At 33.1% G+C, this 20,584-nt stretch overlaps 2 protein-coding genes across 2 annotated transcripts; one reads left to right on the plus strand and one right to left on the minus strand.

Moving 5' to 3' along the window:
• Positions 1 to 91: 91 nt before the first annotated feature.
• On the minus strand, positions 92 to 7,545 carry LOC123665429 (uncharacterized protein PFB0765w). Its single transcript, XM_045599739.1, has 6 exons — positions 7,291 to 7,545; positions 5,895 to 7,203; positions 4,367 to 4,529; positions 3,467 to 3,729; positions 3,078 to 3,261; positions 92 to 2,603 (listed from the first exon to the last, which is right to left on the minus strand). The coding sequence occupies exons 1-6, from the start codon at positions 7,354 to 7,356 to the stop codon at positions 1,289 to 1,291; spliced, it is 3,300 nt and encodes a 1,099-aa protein (XP_045455695.1). The 5' UTR covers positions 7,357 to 7,545; the 3' UTR covers positions 92 to 1,288.
• A 3,643-nt stretch (positions 7,546 to 11,188) lies between these two features.
• LOC123660878 (NEDD8-conjugating enzyme Ubc12) lies at positions 11,189 to 17,267 on the plus strand. Its single transcript, XM_045595905.1, has 4 exons — positions 11,189 to 11,407; positions 11,577 to 11,710; positions 12,491 to 12,658; positions 17,056 to 17,267. The coding sequence occupies exons 1-4, from the start codon at positions 11,299 to 11,301 to the stop codon at positions 17,194 to 17,196; spliced, it is 552 nt and encodes a 183-aa protein (XP_045451861.1). The 5' UTR covers positions 11,189 to 11,298; the 3' UTR covers positions 17,197 to 17,267.
• The last annotated feature ends 3,317 nt before the right edge of the window (positions 17,268 to 20,584 follow it).

Here is a 20,584-nt window from a genome sequence, read left to right on the forward strand (position 1 = left end):
GAATGTTTAAAAATTTCAAAACAGCGTTTTCACGTTATTATGGTAAAATAATTGTGAACTAAATAACTGCATCTATATTAAATAAAAGTGATATTTTTTAATTTATTTATTCAGTTACATTTTTATTATAAAATAATTGTCTATTGTACAATGATGTTGTCTACATAAACAGACACGAAGTACTTATTTTAAGTAATACTCGTGCAATAATCAGTAGTTTATACATAATTTATGAAAATATTTTTCATTGGAAATTAAGCATGTGTGTAAAATATATCAACTTCGCTAACTTTCCATAAATTTGCAATATATAATAGAGTTGATTACGCTGCACTGATTGAAATTTTTTTTCAAGCACTTAGCTGATGATTTGAAAGAAATATTTGAAAATAAAAGACTCATTCAGCTCCATGTCGTTCCTATCGGATGTTGACGAAATCGAACTAAAATGATAAAAAGGTATAATATGTATCGTAGTCAATGCACGGCCAAAAACATTTTTTAAGAAAATTAATACATCTGTTTCAAGAAAACCACTGTTTCCGGTGTATATGTATAGAGATATTCGTGGTTAGCTTTAGAAGTGTCAATAGCGTTCTGTGAACTGCTGTTTAACTCAGTACGCCACAAATATCAAAAATGCGTATTAATTTTATCAAAAATCTTAAATTATTAAACAAAATGACATAATTTTTTCATTACAAATTGAAAAATGCCAACAGAAAATCGGCATTGACATTTCGTCATGAAAATTATCCTTAAAAAATAAATCCATGTACAGCAATAAATCATTTTACTGCAGATTTGGCCTTACATACATTCTTAATATCAATTCCATACCGATAATGTTTAACAAAACTTAAACTCAAAAGTCACAAATTATCTTTGAAATTGAAACATTGAATAAAGTTAACACGAATGGTGTTAATTTTTAATTCATATTTCAAAATTTTAATTTAAAAAATTATATTCTGCAATTTTGACAATTACATTTTGATGATATTGTGCACAAACAATTTGTCCCAAACTCAGCTTGATTATAAAAAAAAAATTAAAATTAAACTTATTAGACATTCAGTTATATACAAGACTTAAAATATCATCAGAAAATTCTTATTATAAAACACGTATAATAGACACTTTATTTATCAATTTAATATTAAATAAGTGTTCTATCTAATTTATGGCATAGGAAATTTCGTATATACACTTAAATTATATAGTCTTATCTGAGTTCAAGACAAATAATGAGAATTTTAAGTTACTTGTTTACTGATTGGCATGTGAATTACTCTGTTTCTATATTATTATTAGCAGTCTCACTATTGGTTGCTGAACCATCAGTTGGTGTTGCACTTTGTGATTTATGTTTTTCATTTTCATTTAGTCCACTTTGCTCTTTATTGCAAGATTTTATAATATTTAAACTTTGACTAGAGTTTATTTCAAGTTTATTTTGTTCCATTCGTAACTCTACACCGTTAATCGAATCTTTAAATAAGTTGCTGGAATTAACAATCTCATCAACATCAGAACATTCTATAACACTATCAATACTTATATTATTTTTTTCATCAGCTTCTTTGTGTATCGATATGCTCGGATTTTCAATTTCAAATGAACAGTCAAAGACTGTTGCATTATTATTCTCGAGTGAGTTGTTTTTATTCAGATCATTGAATTTTGTAGATGGATTTCCATCTATTGTTGTTTCTGATATTGATATGTCATCATCTTTCAAATTAATGGATGTACCCTCAAACTCTCCAAGTTTATTTGAATTTTCGTCATCAGATGAAGCAAGTAATATATTTTCAACAATATTTTCACTTTCTGTTCTGCATAACGAATCTGTTGAGTACTCAATTTCAAAAGCGTTGCTAACTAAATCTTCGATTTTTGATTTTTTGATACAGTCCACTTCGTTTTGCTTAGGTAGACCATCAATAGTCGATTCCGATTCAGAATAACTCGAATTCTCAATGCTTATTACATCACTTGCAGGGTTTTTGTTTTCTACGTCACTGTCTGATTCCAAAGTATCCGAAATAGCTATGGGTGAATCAGATCCAGAAGATTCGAGTGTTGACACATCACTTTCATTTTCAGAATGTAATTTCTGTAAAAGATGTAATTCATCTATGTCAGATTCAAATTCATTTTCTTCGTTTTTATCGCTTTCATCAGTTTCTTTTTTATCTTCTATTTCAATGGTCTGCGTAGTTTCCTCACTTTTTTCTCTTACATTAGACTTATCACTATCCACTTCATGCCTTTGCTGGGTATCATTATCAACGTAAACATCTTTATTCGAATTGTCTTCTTGAAATTTATATTCCTCTTCTAATTTGGATGTTTTATCATTTTTGCTATCATCATCTTTATTGTCCTCATTTTCTGCTTCAGGATTATTCTCCTTTTCTTCAGTTTTTCTATTTCTTTCCTGAAGAAGTCTTTTAAGCCTTTCTTTACGCTTCTGTTTGTTTGTTAAAGGATTATCCTCATCAATGTCCTCCTCTTCAGTTTCCACTGGCGATTCTTCTGCTTCTTTATCATTAATTTCTTCAGCAACTAACTTCAATTGATTCTGTCTATCCACATACCTAAAAGTATAAATTATAGATAACAAATAGGAAGTTCTTAATTCGAATATTTTTTGTGTATGATGATGGTGATGTTAAATGTGTATTACCTCATAACTTTTTTACTGGGAGTAGCGATTGTGATTATTCTTTTTGTTTAATAGAGAACTGGTGTTTGTTGTTTGATCACTTTTAATAAAGAGAGCGAAATAATCTTGACCAAATAAAAATTTAAATTAACAATGCCTAATAATGTGTATTTAATTGATAATTTTTTCAACTAACTACATTGTATTACTTCTCGATGTAAAATGAAGTCGTTTTTTTTTTCATTTGCAAGCAAACACAATTATTTAGCACATATAAATCATCTCAGAATACAAATCGTCATTAATAATGATTTGACTTCTATTTTCAAATAAAAACTTTTTATTTTTTTTATTTATTACTTTACAAATTACTTCATATTTTCCATTTTTAGCTTTATTTACTTACTTGTTAAGAAGCTCAGCTTCTCTTTTAGATGCCTCGGATTTATTGTCATCTAACTTTTTCTTCAATTCATCACTCTCTTCGGCTGGATCCACGTCATGAGGAATCCTTGAAATGGCAAGTCTCCATTCGTTTTCTTGTCGACGTCTTTGGAGTTTCTTACCACATCTCGAAAATAAATCTCGAGCTATGAATAGAAAAAAACAAACATGGATCAATTAACATAAATTTCGATACTTAGGGTTGTGTATACTGAGATATGACACCACAGTTTTAAATTATTAATTTTATTTTAAAGCTTATGCTTTCTTTTTGTATGCATCCTTTAATAACCTATATTTACGGACAGTTCTTAGCCATTAATTTGATGATTTTATATATTTATTTCATACCTTCTTCCATTATATCAACTTCATTCCAACCTAATTTATCTTCATTATTAGCTTCCCTGACACACTGCAACACATCATGAAAATCAGGAAACGGTAATGGTTTTCCAATAGGAACTTTTCTATTAATCCACTTCTCAAGCTTTCTCACAGGCCCTGCGGGTCTTCCAGGCCTAACTTCTAAGTGTATACGAGGCTCTGATGGCATTTTTGTATTGGTAAGCTGACAGAATTTTGCATGTACGTGGACCATTCTTTCTTTATATCTAAAAGGTAAAATATTTTATTATTTTCTATTTTCTATTTTTATTTTAAATAATATATAAGTGTATGTATTATTACTGTGCATTTGAATAATTATAAAATATAACAAAACGCAGAAACTACCACATACTAATAAAGTAAAGATTGAAACTTTATTTGTTAGTTTCTATTTGAGTGTGCTGATGTTGGGACTAAAAATTCTTCATTGTTTAGAAAGTCTTAATATATACTGAAGAGGGCATTAAGCAATAAAATGTGCTACATCTTATCATCATCATAGCCTATACCAACTGTAAGTTATCATGATACCATAAATTCATCAAGAATTATAAAATGTAAAAATTGTATATAGTATGTAACTTAAATATTCAATAAGAATAATTTTATTAGTTTAGACTATTACATAACACAAAATCCTGATAGAAAGATGTCTCGTAATCGTCTTTAAGTTACAAATATATTTAAAAAGTTTGAAAGAATAATAAATTTTAGCCTAGTATACCAAAATATGTACTATAATCAGTTTACTTACAAACACAATAGCAGCTCACAATTAAAAAAAAATACTATTTTAAGTAACTTTTTAAAAAACCATATTCATACAGTAAATTATTGTTTAACAGGATTATAAAATTTTACCTCTCCGTTAACAAATAAACTGAATCTTCATCATCTTCGAAATCAACTTCCTGTTCCTCTAGTTTTTGAATAGCTCTGTGTAACTTTTTAATAGTTTTCTCTAGCTTCCTTATTTGCCTCTGCCTTTTGGAATCATTGTCACCTTCAAAGTGTATTGACTTTTCTGTTTCTAAAATAATAACAAAAATATATGTAAACAAACTATTAAAAAAAGTATATTATAAAAATCATATGAATATGTAGTAAAATTCTAAACAAATTTCAATCTAATAAAGTTTTATTAACATTGAATATACAGTTTTATATATACATATGTATAACCATAACATATGACAAACCATATGTAATATGTATATTTTTATATAACACACACACGGTCGTCTGTTCCTGTGGTAACTTAATGCTGGCAGGAAACCTACCTAAGGAAGTACCTAAGGGTTAAGACTATTTATTTTTTCAGCGTATGCTGAAAGTACTTCAATATATACTACATAGGTAGGTGCTGCTTTCAGATGCTAACACGACCAAGTTGTTAGATGAGGTCACTCTCGAGCAGGCTATGTAAAACTGGCCGTGCGAGAAGCAATCCCCCCTAAAACCAATTCCTGCTGTTTTCAGTGACTGACCCTGTGAGACTTATGACCTGAAACAGACCTTAAGGGGGCATTGCAATCTTTTAAACTTGAATGGGTACTCCGTCAGTATAAGTGATATCCGCAGTATATACACCGATTCGCCTCGAAAAATTATGGTACAAATTGTAGTAAGTATATTCCAGCATAAATAAAACACTAATTCAAGTTAATGTTATAATGATGTAATTGAAGTTTGAAAACTTATAATAACTTATTTCTTTATTGGAGTACACATACGAAGGTTCAAATTGAATAGTCACCCAATAGTGGTGAAATGGGAGTTTAGAGTTTGTATTGGGAAACAATTTAATTAATTTTATGTCATGTCCACCATCTGAGACTTCGATATAACTGTCATTTTCTCAATCAACGTCCTAAAAAACATAAATAACGACACCCCATGTCGATTATTAGGTTTATTCACCCCATTTCACCCCCTAAGGGTTTGATTTTCGGAAAATCACAAAAGACATATTTGCTTATTTATTTTTGGGAGTACTCCTACGAAGTTTCGAATCGAAATGAAAAAAATTAATATTGTTACACCAAACAAATTTTGAACCACCATTTTACCCCTTTAGGGGTTGAATTTCAAAATATCATTCCTTATTCCTTGTATACACCATAAAGGGAAACTCTGTGAAAAATTTCAGCTTTTTAGGTCCAAGGGTTTGGGCTAGACGTTGATGAGTGAGTCAGGACTTGTCTTTTTATATTTTTTTTTCAATAAATACATACGAGTAACTTATATATAAATAATTACATATATCACACCCAGACTTGAGGCGGGAATCGAACCCACAACTCCCGAAGTAAAAAGCAGGATCACTGCAAAATGCGGCAACGGGCAAGTCCAATATTGTCCAATGTCTGTAATATCTTAATCTAATTACCTTGTGGAGTATCCGTTGACTTTGGGGGTATCACTTTTGTCATTTTTCTCTGTAAATTTAAATCGTCCACTATATCTTTTATGTATAAGTACATCTTTTTTGGTGCAGCCTTCATAGCAACAATTTTACTGGAAACCATATCAATAAAATCTTCAGACTCAACATATTCCTTTGGACATTGTTTATAATAAGCTTTAATTTTCTTCTCAACAATTTTTTTCATATCTTCAGAATCTTCTAACTTGAAACATGTATCTATGAAATTTTGATAAACGGGATGAAATTCATGCTTATCAGTATCACTTTTTGAATCATTGGCAACATTTGATTCAAGTTTTGAAGAAAGGCTTTCATCAGACATTTTTTTGGATTCATCTTTATTACTTATGTTCGATTCAGTATTTTGTTTATCACTGTCCTTATTTTCATTGCAATTAAATGAACCTGTCTCCATAAGATCAATTTCTATTTCCACTACCTGTCTCTCTTTAGTATAATCCAATTTCTTTTTACTTTGTGGTACCTTTTCTGGGCTTTCTTCCCTGTCACTATCTACATTCTTGTTCTTAGCGGGTTTGACGGGACTGTCTTCAATGGTAATAGCAAACTCTTTACCAATCTCACTTTTATCTTTTAAATGTAAAGATTTCACAGGACTATCTTCTATTGTTATTTCAACATAGCTAGGAGATTCAGGTTCTTTATTATTTTGCTCTTCCAAAGACAACTCATTTTTATCAATGGGTTTGACTTCTCCGCAATCTTTGGTTTCATTTTTAAAGTCTTCCTGCTCCTCAGGTCTCAGGTACCACTGTGGACTCTCAATTGATGTTTCAGCTGCCTCTTCGTCCTCTACTTCTACCGTTAATACTTCGCCAATAGTATTTTTTAAATCATTTATATTACGCTTCTTATTAACCCCCGATACACCAGGGTAAGCTAAGGGTTTAATAGTGATACCTGGTGGCAATTTGTTTATTAATCTAGGTCCTTGTATTTCAACGGGTTTTCTAAGCTTTTTATTTGATGGAACTTTTTTTATTATTAAGTCCGGTTTTTTGAGATTTTTTACAACACTGATTGGATTGATGGAAAATCTATGTGGATTTGAGGGGGCTTTGTGTACAATGTTAGGCACCTTCTTTAAAACAGGTACATTAATGTTTCCAATCAAAACTGGCTGTGATAATATACCTTTCGTAAAATTTAAAATCTTTGGAGCAGGCGATCTATCAATTTTTGCCGGTTTTATTGTAAGTCCGGGAAGTTTAGCAGGAATGTGAACCATTGCATTAGGCATAGGTTTCTTCTGTAAATTAAAACGATTATAGTCAGTTGGGAATACATAAATACACAAGTATAACAGATAGGACTCCTTTGTTTTAACCTTTTTTACCTTCTTTGGTGCAGGTTCCGCTTCATCCTCAGATGAACCTAATTCAATAACATCTTCGCTAGCCATCTTAATGGTAAACGTATTTTACTTGAAAAATAAAGAATATTTCAAGCTAATCGTTTTGCACTTTATCTACTGTTTTATTTCATGGTTTACACTGTTAAAGAAATATGCCGCTTAACAAATCAAAACTATTTGCTTGTTGCAGATTTCACGTAGACAATCAAAGTAGACATTAGACGTTCAATTCAATAGACAACTAAATAGCGGTGGGCGTTATTTAACGTAATCGGTTTCAGTAACTAGTTACGAAGCTAATAACCATATACGTAGTTTCGCCGATACGAATGTAACGATTATTTTACGTACGCAGTTTTTTTGCGTACGCAGTTTTATCAAAAACTTGACACAACGACCGGCGCATAAGCGTTTTGCCTAATAACGTAACAGGTTACTAATATTAATCATTACAATACGCAGATACGCTTACGCGTAGGATAAAAAGAGATGGCTATAAGTACTATAGATGCATCTTTGTTTTCGAATATGCTCATGGGATTTTGTACGCAATTGACTATGAGCTTAAGTTTATTTTAATACGCACAGTTTTTTTAAAGAAATTTTAATTTCGGTCGTGTTTCTTTTTAAATATTTTCGAATTTACTATTTAGCATTAAGTTAAGACAGTTGACGAGTGATTAATTATTAACGATTAATGTTATTGTCTCGTGTTGAATATACTAAAATAGTATGGGTTTTTTGTTGTATTTTTAATTATATGTATGTATGTATGTATTTCGAAAAATAATTAAAAACTGTACCTACATAAAATCAAATGAACTTCTAAATACGCCTGCATCGATTATTATGACTATACAAAAATCAAAAAGTAATTTAAATAACATGTTTTGCAGCCAGTCGTAAGCCTGGATAAAATATGAAGGGAAGTTAATTTAATTATACTATCCATCAATATTAACGTACGTAACGGCATTCGTATATGTTACAAGTTATAACATATAACTACTTCATAACCATAATACAAACAAAAGTAATATGACGCCGCCGTCCCGTACTGATACTGTATACAAAAATAACTAGTTTCGAAAAATAAGCAGTTTCGAAACTAGTTACGCGTATCCACGAAACTACGTATAACCGATTACACATAAAAGACGTTACGACCCACGACTACAACTAAAATTCAGTACTGCTACTGCAAGTTGTAAATGAGCTGTAGCATAAATCATATTTTTTTTTTTTTGGCATATCATCAATGGCAATCATAATGTTTAGATAATACAGACTAAAAATATGTTAACTAAATTGACAGTGTCACAATAAAGTGCAATGATGCAACCATGGGATGCAACACCACATTTGATGTCAAACAAAGTGACAAACGAATACAACATATCATAATTAATACAGCTGTCTTCCCATCCTCTTTGGCCTAAACTCAACAAGTTCTCCCAACTCTGCAACCCAAACCAGCCACGTTCCTACATTTTAATCAGCTACACCAAATTTTCAAACCTCCCAAATCCTCTCTTAACCTTTTGTATCAATCCCTTATTCTGTACTTCCTTCAAAGCCCTTACCTACAATGTTCCTATTGTCACAGATTTAGATCTGAAGAAAGGAGATCTTGGTATAAAGTTAAAATTTCAAGAAATTCTTCATCAAAATTGGTTAAATCATTATCATATATTTACTGATGCATCAAAACTTTTCCCGTCCAGCTGTGTTGGTGATGCCTTCTGGATCCCTAAATTTAAAATTATCTTCCACTTTAAATGCCCCCTGAAACATCTGTGTTTTCCTCTTTGTCCTCTCCCTTGACTTAGGACCAACGGTAATTTTTGCTGACTCACTAAGTTGTCTCTTAGCCATTAAGGAAAATCCCTTTTGTAGCAAATTTAAAATTTCTATTGTTTTTAAGATTAGAGAGGCTTTGCTCTCTTGCAGTCAAAAGGCTCTGCATATTCTGCTCATCTGGATTCCAGGCCATTCTGGCATTGCAAGCAATGAGACAGCGGATTCATATGCTAAATCTGCAATCCAAACTAGTATCCTTGCTCACTACAAAAACTCCTGCCAAGACCTCCGTTCCCTAGCCAAAATCCATATGGACGAGTCCTGGAATTTATCTTGGAGTTCAACAAAATTGGCACCTGGCCAAAATCAGAGTTCGTGACCACTCATTACGTGAATGTGGCCTTGACGAAGGCACGGTTTCCCACATCCTTTTTTCCTGTCCCAAACTCCTCCGTCCTGTATATGACGTCCTTCCATATGATATTCCTCGCCCTATAAATATTCAATGTTTATTAATATTGATGTTTAGTCCCTACTGTACATTTTTATGTAAATATTTTAAAATAAATAAAATTAAGTTGTAAATAAATCATGTGTCTGCCCTAGTGTAATTTGTAATAGTTTAGTTACTAACAACGGTAGTCTTAGTTTAATATTAAATGTTTGTGTTATTTTAGGTTAAGGTGTAACAATGAAAGTCTGACTATTTTGCCTGTTTTCAAAATTAAATTGAGACTGTTATCTCAACAGCACCGATCAACCTTTGACTAGCCCGTTGGCGCAGTTTGTAGTGACCCTGCTTTCTGCTCCGAGGGTTGTGGGTTCGATTCCCACCCCGAGTCTGGGTGTAATATAAATATTTATTTATATATTTATATATGTATTATTTATAAGTATGTTTATCGAAAAAAGAATATATGTAGCTATATACCAGTCGGCTGTTTCTTATAACACAAGCATTAAGTTGCTTACTTTAGGAACAGACGACCGTGTGTGTATTGTGTATTTCAAAAAAAAAAAAAAAAAATCAATCTCCTACGTGTGTTCTCCACTCTACGTGACATTGGCGGAATCAACCCACAACTGAAAGCCATTAAACCAATCAATCAATTATCAATCACTTATATTAATACGGTAAGATTAAAATGTTTGCCTTCCTTTTTAGAAAAAAAAAACACAATTACTCCACGTAAATTATATATCATTTTATAAATAATTGCTTGCTTTACCGGCATCCACAACTAAAAATTTAAACTATGTGAAAAGGAAGGTTATGTATGCTTTTAAAAGAAGGAAGGCTATTTTTTCCTCAAATCAACGCGGGTGAAACCGCAAGTAGTAAAAAAAGTGCAGTAAATTTAAAATATATGAATATGGTATTGCACAACGACCACAAAGAGGACTGAAAAGTTAGCTTATTATAGGTTTTGGTTAAAACTTTTATTCTGTTAAGGGGTCGTCTATTATGCACTAGGTGTTTTCATTAATTAAAATTATAACTAGGTACCTATGTCATAACGCAGCTGTAAATTATTATTTGACATTTTTGAAGTAAAACTTTTTTACACACGCTTGATTTGAGGAGTAAGCTGCTGAATACGTGACGAAAGTGTTACAAAAAGTGTGATGGAGTGAGGTGAACGGAAGTTAAGAGGGATATATAAGAGTTAGATGGAGCTAAACAAAATTACATCAGTTGTGGTCTAAAGCACACTCGTTTTTATTTTCAAAGAACTGATGTCAATTTGTTAACTAAATAAAAGGTTAATAATAAATAAATAAATTTAAATGATTTCTAAAAATAATTGGGACATATAATATATTTTAGTTATGAGTCACAAAAAATAGATGAGTGAATGAATGTGGACATGTTAAACAATAATTCAAAATAGATAAATGTAAGATGTTATGTAAATACTTGAAATATATAATATTTGAAAATAAAGTATACTTAGAAGATAATTTTAATAGTATGAAACTATAGTAAGTCAGTAAAAATTATTTAAAGATCTACCACAAGTTTATTTTTTCTCGCACTTTTTCAGTATGTTTCAGTTTCTATCTATTAATTTTTAGCCCTTGCTACTCTTTCTTCACCCTTGAAGTTTCTAGTTTGACTGAAGTCTTGTTATCTGTCAAAATAATTCTTGTCGAAATCAATTTCTAATTTCTTTGGATTGAATTAGGACAATGATTAAACTTTTTTCGTTAAAACAACAAAAAAAAGATGAGGAAGGCTCGGCGAGAGCCGGAGGTTCACAAAAGAAAGCATCAGCAGCACAATTGCGTATAACAAAAGGTGAAAATATACAATTACATTATTGTATCTTAAAATTTACGTACTGTCGTCAATATATTTTCCCTTTTATTCTAAATAGTTATGCTATATAGCACGCTTTGAATACATGGTCATCAGATTAGTGACTTGTTTTATTAATTAGTGTAATAAAATGGTATTTCTCTTACAGATTTAAATGAACTAAATCTACCTAAAACTTGTAACACAGAATTTCCAGATCCAGATGATTTACTTAATTTTAAGTTGATAATATGTCCAGATGAAGGGTTTTATAGAGGAGGAAGATTTGTATTTAGTTTTAAGGTAAATATTCCTACCCTATTTCAGTACAACAGGTACTTGATGTCATATTAGAACTAATTAACCTAATGTGTTTTAATTTATAGTTATTATTGACACATTCGTGAGATATTTAAAGAAAGATCTCTATAAAATGAAAAGTTTAAACAAAGTTGTGTTTAGATTTTAATTTCTGATTTCATATTTTAATTATATATTAAAACAACATTTTACTGATGGTCATAATGTTAAACCATTGGTAACATTGTAGGTATAAAAAATAACAAATATTATATTTATATTATTAATTGAGACAGTGTGTTAACTAAGACAAAAGTATATTTCTACATACATATATAATATATAATATCAAGTATTTTACCCTCATCAGCTATTATTATCATTAAAGTTTTTCCTTAAAGATTCTCTGCTAGAAACTAGCTGCACATAAGGACATGGTATCGAATACAAAGTATTGATACTGTACTCATGAGTAGTATCGAAAAAAGAGTATCGTACTCATAAAAGTATGGAAACAAAAGTATCCCAAAGTATCGGTATTGAATGGTAATGTACTCGATACCACAAAGTATCAATGCTTTTTTCGTGTCCTTAGTTGCACAGCTTATAGAGTGCCTCGTATAGTTCCTTGTTACTTCCTTCTTCTTTTCTGTGTGTATAATATATGTGTATAATTTTATTACTGTTTCAATATTTATATTGCATAAATTTCACTATATGTTTCAACAATAGTAGCACATAATTTTGCTATAATTTCAATTTATAATCATTTTTATATTTCAGGTAGGACCAAACTATCCCCATGAACCTCCCAAAGTTAAATGTGAAACAGCCGTGTATCATCCTAATATAGATTTGGAAGGAAATGTGTGTTTGAATATACTCAGAGAAGACTGGAAACCAGTGCTTACAGTTAATTCTATAGTTTATGGACTTCAATATTTATTCCTGGTAAGTATAAAAACATTTGTTTTTCTTACAGTTTGTATTAGTGTTGTAGCAAAGATCCTCATTGAAGTAAAAGAATAGATTAAGACCCGTCGAAAAAAAAAAATTAACTTTACCTATCTAAGCTCAAAATTTTACCCTTGATCGACAAAAAAAATAACCCTAACCTATCTAACTTCAAATTTTGATCATTTTTGGGGATGTTTATCAGCATAATTTCATTATAAAATTAATTTGAGGGGTCTTAATCTATAGTATAGCCGAAAGAATAAAACTGTTATGTGTTACATAAAGTTTTCCATATGAAATTTTATCCATTATTAATTATCTTCGGGTCTCACATGCTACCAATTGACAGACGATTGTATTTGTGCAAATATTTGATTCTGGTCTGTGTATATGTCTTTGTGGGTCGCCCTACCATGAATCAGAAAGCATTTAAAGCTGTCTATGCTGTTTGTTATCATAGACACCTGGTAGTAATTATTACTCATGGTAGAGAAATTATCTACCAACTCGGAGGTCTTTTCCCAGCAGTTGGTTGTTACAGGTTGGATCAATGAGACTTCGTCTTTTCTATACCATATACAGAAGTCTCAAACTCCAATATTTTGATCACTAGTCACACTCACTCACTAAAAACTAAAAAAAAATTATATACTAAAGCTTAAACACATGTGTGAGATCATCAGTCTTACCATTTTTTTAGGTAGTACGAAATATTAAATATTACTTGTTGATAAATGCTCTTTGATACAATAACTGAACTGAGGTAGGGCAAAGCAGGAAATATCCTGCTTAAAGTCTGGAGCAGCACAGTTGGGGTAGTACCTAAGATATTCACAGCTAAATAATACTGCTTTCAAGCAGTGTGCAGTTGTGTTGCTGTGGTGAGTAAAGTGACCAAGGCTCCTGGGGAATTGAGGGATGTCAGCAAACACCCTTACGATAGATTTACGATAGTTAGTTCTGGTGTTTCAGACGTTTACAAGCTACGGTAATCGCTTACCATCAGCTGAGCATAGCTTGTTTATGGATCTAATTGCATAAAAAAAATTAAATATTAAATAAAATATAAGAGAAAGAGTGTTCAACATGTATGATTACATCAAAAGTTATTTGCTGATAGATTAGATTATTCATTATTTCTATTGTATTGATAATATTCACTCACCTACAATTGATAACTATAAATTTATCATGGCTTGCATCATTTATAATTATATATACGGAGAATATTATTGAAAATAATTGTTTGCACGTCAATGAAAAAATCCGATTTCAAAATTAAATTTGCCCCGAAATTCAATTTTTATCGACAAGGAATAAAATGTAGGTAGTCAAAAAAATAATCAATTAAATACGCATTATTAGCGATGTAGATATGATATGACGCCGGGTTAGCGCAACGGTCACAGCCATGGATTGTACCTGTTGCGCTGGCGGTTGCGGGTTCGATCCCCGCACATGACAAACATTTGTATTGGCCATACAGGTGTTTGCCGTAGTCTGGATGTTTGTGCAGTCCTTGTGGGTCTCCCCATCGTGCCTCGGAGAGTACGTTAAACCGTCGGTCCCGACCCAATCCCCAATCCCCCCAGGAGCTCTGATCACCTTACTCACCAACAGGAACACAATGCTGCTTGAAAACAGTATTATTTAGCTGTGATCTTCTGTAAGGTCGAGGTACTTCCCCAGTCGGGCTGCTCCATATTCTGAGCAGGAAATTCCTGCTGTGCCCTCCCTCAGCAAAATTCGTTTCCTTACTGCTTTGATCGTCTTTTTCATACGAACACTGTTTATACGGTCAGATATTTTTCTGTCACAAACAGAGGAGGTTTTACCTTGTGAGAGGAGAGTTTTAAAAATTGTATTTCTCTCCATGCCTATTATACTTTGTGTAATGCAATCACAGTGATTCGAATCTCTTTATCACCGCACTCCATTTTAATATGACAAAATATTTTACAATGTATTGGTGCGAAAATGAGAAAACTCAATGAACTATTCCAAATTCAAATGTAATATTTTCTTTATTTTTAATTGTTACAGTATTTATGGCTAGACTATGTATATTGTAATTAATGTTAATTAATTTTGTAAAATCTTACCTTGAATTTCTATATAAAGTAAGAAGGAACTTTTTCCACGATCTTTATAGGAGACAATAAATGTGTTATTAAAGGGTATTATATAAGACTTAAAGACTTGATTAAAAATAACAGCTTTACCTCGCGTTAAGATCCGTTCTATAATATTCACGAACTCTGCTCTTGTAATAATCAACGACTGTGTATATTAAGAAGTGAAAGAGAGAAACCGGCGTATCGATCTCAACTGAATAGCGATCGAGATACCAGATGAGTTAAGGGTCACTCGACGAACATTAGAGAGAGCTATAGTGTTCTGTTTAGTTACGACATTAAGAATATAGCCACCACCTCTCTTCCCGTGAGTGTCGTAAGAGGCGACTAAGGGATATCATAGTTCCACTAATCAAGTCCTTCTCTATCTAGTTCCTTCCCGTATTCCCCAAAATAATCTTAGAATTGTCGCACCGCGGCGTCGTCCGCGCTTACTGCACAAGCCAGCTACCCGCACGCGGTACGCGGCACGTTCCCCAACAATACGCGCTCTACATTTGATCAGCGATTTGCTCACTCATTGTGAGGACATAGACTTATTTGCCGATAAGATCTCTATTTTCTGTAAAAATAGCTATAAATATCTTTGTACGTTATAAATTTATTTTATTGTATAATTTAATCCTGACATTAGTAATATTTTATTTTATTTTTAATTTTGACGTTTTTTTCTTTCTTTTGACATCTAATATACTGACACTAATGTATTTTTATAAACAGAATTCTGAATTTTGACTAGACATTTTATTTTGACATTGTTATATTGTAATTTCTACATATGAATTTATTGATATTTAGTTCTTTTAATATTATCAACTGAGTAGGTATATTTTTTTTGACATTGTAAATTTTAATGATTGTATTTTGTTAAGATTGTATATTTCTAATTCTACATTTATCCATTATTTTCTTCATTTGTCATACCTGTGTTTTTGTGTTTTTTTTTTTAATTTTGATTTACTTGTTTCTGGAGCAAAGCTCTATAAACTTGTATGTATGAAATAAATGAATTGGAACTTAAAAAGTCGACCGATTGCGGGATAACTATCCAGATGCTGGCTTTCAAATACACAGGTCAATATAACCTGCCTGCCCAGCGTGGTGACTATGGGCAAAACACATGAGTTCACGCCATTTTTGGCGCGAACTTGGGGATGTCTAAGTCCAGCAGTGGACTGCAATAGTCTGAAGTGATACTCGGCGGCGGCGGTGCGAAAAATACAGACTGAGTAATGACATTTCCGAATAAAAAGACATTTTCTTCTTTTTGCAAGAGTTTTGGTTTCCTCCACTAATCTTAGAAGTAGTTATAATACTTTATAGCAGAAATATTAGTTTCAAATTTCAATGTTATAAAATATTAGATACGCACAACTTGAAGAAGAGGAGTGGCAGCTATGAATCAATCAACTGATACCGACTATAGAGACAGGCATAGTAGTTTCATAAATGTTAGACTTATATTACCGTAAGTTCCTACTTGTAAACCTCCCACTGTGATATAATATGGTAATACGTGTGATGTTTTAAATTACCTATTCTATGAAGAAATGTTGGAACTTAATTATTTGTTACATTATTGACATTTGACGGATGACGCGTTGGCGCAGTAGTCACAGCCACGAAGTATACTTATAGATACAAGGAGTCCGAAGGTAATGTTGAACGAATGGCTTCAATTTAGGGGACAGAATTTTAATTCTAATTTTGGCGGTAGAGCGCGCCATTTTTCAAAAAGTACCTACGCGTTTACATACTTATGCTGGAACTCTGGAAGCTTTGTCGCTATTGACAACTCTAGACTATTAATTTTAAATAAATAAATTAATTTTTTATATTTAAATTAATTAAATTCAACATTCGCGAGCCAATGCGTGTTTACGTGTAATAAATAATAATAGCATCGATACCTTCTAAATTGCACCCTCCTAAACAGCCAGTGGCAGAAAAGAGAACTAAGATCTGGGTTTATTATTGTGTACAATGAATAATATGGAAAAGCCTATACCTTTCGAACTCCTTGTATCTATACTTCGTGGTCACAGCTCTGGCTTGTGACAGCTGAGCTGGTGGTCGCGAACCGTTAAGCGTGAGACATTTATTTATTTTATATTTATTAGTCTTTAATTCTAGTTACAGTTTACAAATACCTTCCTTCCTTTAATTTTATTTTAACTAAAGGTGTTGTATAAATTCTTATCAGATAAAATTTATCTGCAAGTATTTATAACTAAAGGGTAAGTTTTCTTGTTGTAGGAGCCCAACCCCGAAGATCCATTAAACAAAGAGGCGGCCGATGAACTACAGAGCAACCGACGAGTGTTCGAACAGCACGTGCAGCGAGCCATGCGCGGTGGATACGTCGGTTCCTCCTTCTTCGAACGGTGCCTCAAATGATCACACGCCATTGTAAATTAATTCTTCAAGCTCTATATAAATAAATAAATCTCATTCATTTTATATAACTACGACTATCTTTGATTCCGCTTATTAGAAATAGATGGCGTTGTTACCGCCCTGTTGTGAGACTATTAATAAAACATATGTTAAAGAATTTTTCAGTTTTAAAATAAAACCGTAAACGTTACGTGATATAATAGTTGTAGAAGAATCGACAGATCCTACTCGAATTTTCGCCGTATTGTATTACAACAATAAATAAAGCAGAACTGTTAGATGCCCGATTATTATCGGTGTCGGGTGTAGAGACCCGCACTGTGCGCTAGAGAGGCGAAATTAGCGCCGAGTGGCGAGCTGCGAGCGTGTAGCGGGTAGCGAGTTAGTGACCGAGTGAGTCAGTCGGTGAGAGCCCGAGATCCGCGGTGCGCCACTCTGTGTCAGTCTCTGTCTGAGCGCCGAGCGGTTCGCACGTTGTTGCCTAGTCCCACGCTTTCTCTACTGACAGTGCATTCAAGGCGAAGCTGTTTCGACACGCTAATCTTGCGAAAGTCTGCGCGATGATATATAAGTGAGAGCTGACATCGGACTTCAGGGTAACGCTCATCGCACACGGTGGGCCAGTTTATTTGATCAAAGACATTTGAAACTCGCCACCGAGGGACGGGGGGCGCGCGACGCCGTCGGGTCGCACACGCGGGAGCAACGATTCCTACACATACTTACAGTGAGAGAGTCGCGGAAACCAATTTTTAATGTGTCAAGTCAGTTTAGCTTATTGCTGCTACGTCAGATCGCTGAACACCTCGAGCAGGAACTACAAGGTTATGCAAATGAGTTCTGAACGATTCTATACCAGGGGTAATCAAAAGACCATTCACAACTTCAATAAACTTTAACGTACGGTCCTACTCTGTGTATCAAGTGCTTATCTGTATCGTATTCCTATCCTTCATTATCGTTCGGTGTCACGATCGTTAATTGTTAATTACTCGCCTGGAGTCGAGTGATAAGGCCGAGATCGGTGGAGTGTTCGACGATCGCAGAGCGTCGACGATGGCGGCCGTCGAGGAGGCGACTTTGCTTTCGCGCTGCGAAATACCTATAATCGATCTGGCTCATATAGGTAAGACCTGCTCTCTATTTACAATTTGCCATTCTCCTCAGGTTTCGATCCAATCTTCGAACATCGGGTAAATTGAAATAACTCTACCAGTAACTCTACATAGTAAATATTAATAACAAACAAGTCATTAATTATAAAGGTTGGATCATTCTTTGATATTATAGTTGCTCTGAAATTTACAAAGAGCAGGTAAGTTTATCTGCGTTCGTTCCCCAATTATGATTAAAATTATTCGAGCGTGAGATCGGCAGCTGCTGCGGCTGGAGCAGGTTATAAAATCTTAATACATTATTTTCAAATGCATCCAGTTTAAACGGCGATAAGTTCAAAGACCTTTTAGAAAATTCTTTATAAAACTCAGCTTATTATATTCACTAAGATACGGAAATGCGGTTCTAATAAATATTTTCGTATTAGTATTCGTTAAGTGACATAGACTGCACTTTATAACAGGTTTAAAATAAATAATTATGACTAAGTTGCAAGTCGCTCAGTGTTAAAGGCCTCATGTATAAACATAAACCGTTAGTAATCCTAATCCGTATATTCCGAATGAGAAAATATCAATAAATTATTAATGTTCAGGGAAGTAGCGCAAAATTAGTTTCTATCAAAATATACAACAAAAACAAAAATAACCAAAACTAAAATCAAAACAATTGCTTTAAAATTATTTTTATGACATGCCGTCTAGTTTAAAACTTATTTCTTGGCTAAGATCTTGATTAGGTAAAACCGAATTAGAAAAACCGAATTATGGGGTTTTTGGGTGTGGAGGGTGGAGGGTGTAAGGGAATCTATACAAGGTAACACTGTCACACCTCAAAACCCCATGGTTATGGAGATATCCATGGTTAAAGTTTTGAGGTTAGAAGAAGAATTTAAAGCTATTATAATACCTTTGAGCTCGTACTGTTTGCATTGTGTGACAAATCGACACTTTTAAACAAAATAACGCGTCAGACATAATATTCTAATAAAATTAGTAACATTGCGTGCTAGAATATAGGTTTAGAAATTCGAAAAATACCCAAAACCGAATCGGAGCACCCCACTGTCCACGTGGTCTTGGTCTGTCTTACCCCTAGAGTGTTTTTTTTGTGCCGCGGAGGCGCGGAGGGAGGGCAGCCCTCGCCCGCCGTGCGAAAGCGCGCGAACGAATACGTAGAGGAACGGCTGACCGGCTTTCGGCGACCAGCCTCCGCTGCGGAACGGAGCATGAGTGAGCGTGCTTTCGCACGCAAGGGCGGAAGGGCTGCACTTCCCGCAGCGCCGGAGCCAAGCGTTCCTCTAACTTTCGAAATTCTTCTTCTAACCTCAAAACTTTAACCATGGATATCTCCATAACCATGGGGTTCCGAGGTGTGACAGTGGTACCAGGGGTAGCGTTCCCCACCCTCTCCCCCCCCCCATCCCCCCACGGTCCCGAAATTCGGTTTTACCTAATCTAAAGCTTTACCTATTTCTTTGTTAGAAAATATGTATAGCATTTTATCGATATAAATATTTCATAAATATCATTATTTGTTGTGATAAGACGATAGAAATTAGTTGTGAAAGATTTTAACTAACGACGTATATTCTTTACGTCGATTCATAAAATACTTACCCAACGCGTATACTAAATAAATGAAAAAGAGTGTTTTTTAATACACTTTTATAATTTTTGAGACTTTTATTATCTAATATGCATGCATTTACGTTTGCTCCGATCCATCACTTTTGACACGATAAATCGTTTTACCGATAAACAAATTCTTTCTTCGAACTCGAAAAATATATTGTTTAAACTGGTTATAATGAAATCTAAATAAAAAAAAGACATTTCAATAATAATGTTTTCTGCTATGGTAATTTTTTTATTATTATTATTATATTATTAAATTATAAGTCAATCGAAACATATAATTAGTTTGTAATTGTACATACAAACAGATTAGTTTAAAATTAAGACAAACCATGAATAACCTAAAGTACTTAATGCTAATAAATAATAGACGATGTTTAAAAATAACGTTATTGGAATGAGTCCTATTAACGCAAGGTCTATGATAAAAAGGGTTAAATTTGAATGATCGGAAACGAAGATAATTCAAAAGAGGCAGACAGAAAAAAGTTAAGTAGAGAGGGCAACGGCCGGGCGAGCTTTTGTAGCCCCCAGTTCTTTGCACGCAATACATTGAGTTGCCATCTGTCATCGAATTCTCTATCCCTGTTACCATATTATGTATCCTTTTTATCAATTTCGAAACATAATTAATT

Source organism: Melitaea cinxia, chromosome 2 (genome assembly GCF_905220565.1).
Source record: "Melitaea cinxia chromosome 2, ilMelCinx1.1, whole genome shotgun sequence".
In the NCBI taxonomy this organism is placed as follows: domain Eukaryota; kingdom Metazoa; phylum Arthropoda; class Insecta; order Lepidoptera; family Nymphalidae; genus Melitaea; species Melitaea cinxia.

Bases quoted from the DNA above. Each gene is read 5' to 3' on its own strand.
- LOC123660878 (XM_045595905.1), top strand. From the start codon at position 11,299: ATGATTAAACTTTTTTCGTTAAAACAACAAAAAAAAGATGAGGAAGGC. The intron at 11,711-12,490 runs GTAAATATTCCT...TTTATATTTCAG, and splicing joins GATTTGTATTTAGTTTTAAG to GTAGGACCAAACTATCCCCA. The intron at 12,659-17,055 runs GTAAGTATAAAA...TTCTTGTTGTAG, and splicing joins GACTTCAATATTTATTCCTG to GAGCCCAACCCCGAAGATCC.
- LOC123665429 (XM_045599739.1), bottom strand. From the start codon at position 7,356: ATGGCTAGCGAAGATGTTATTGAATTAGGTTCATCTGAGGATGAAGCG. The intron at 4,530-5,894 runs GTAATTAGATTA...TTTTAGAAACAG, and splicing joins GTCAACGGATACTCCACAAG to AAAAGTCAATACACTTTGAA. The intron at 2,604-3,077 runs GTAAGTAAATAA...TTATACTTTTAG, and splicing joins GAAGCTGAGCTTCTTAACAA to GTATGTGGATAGACAGAATC.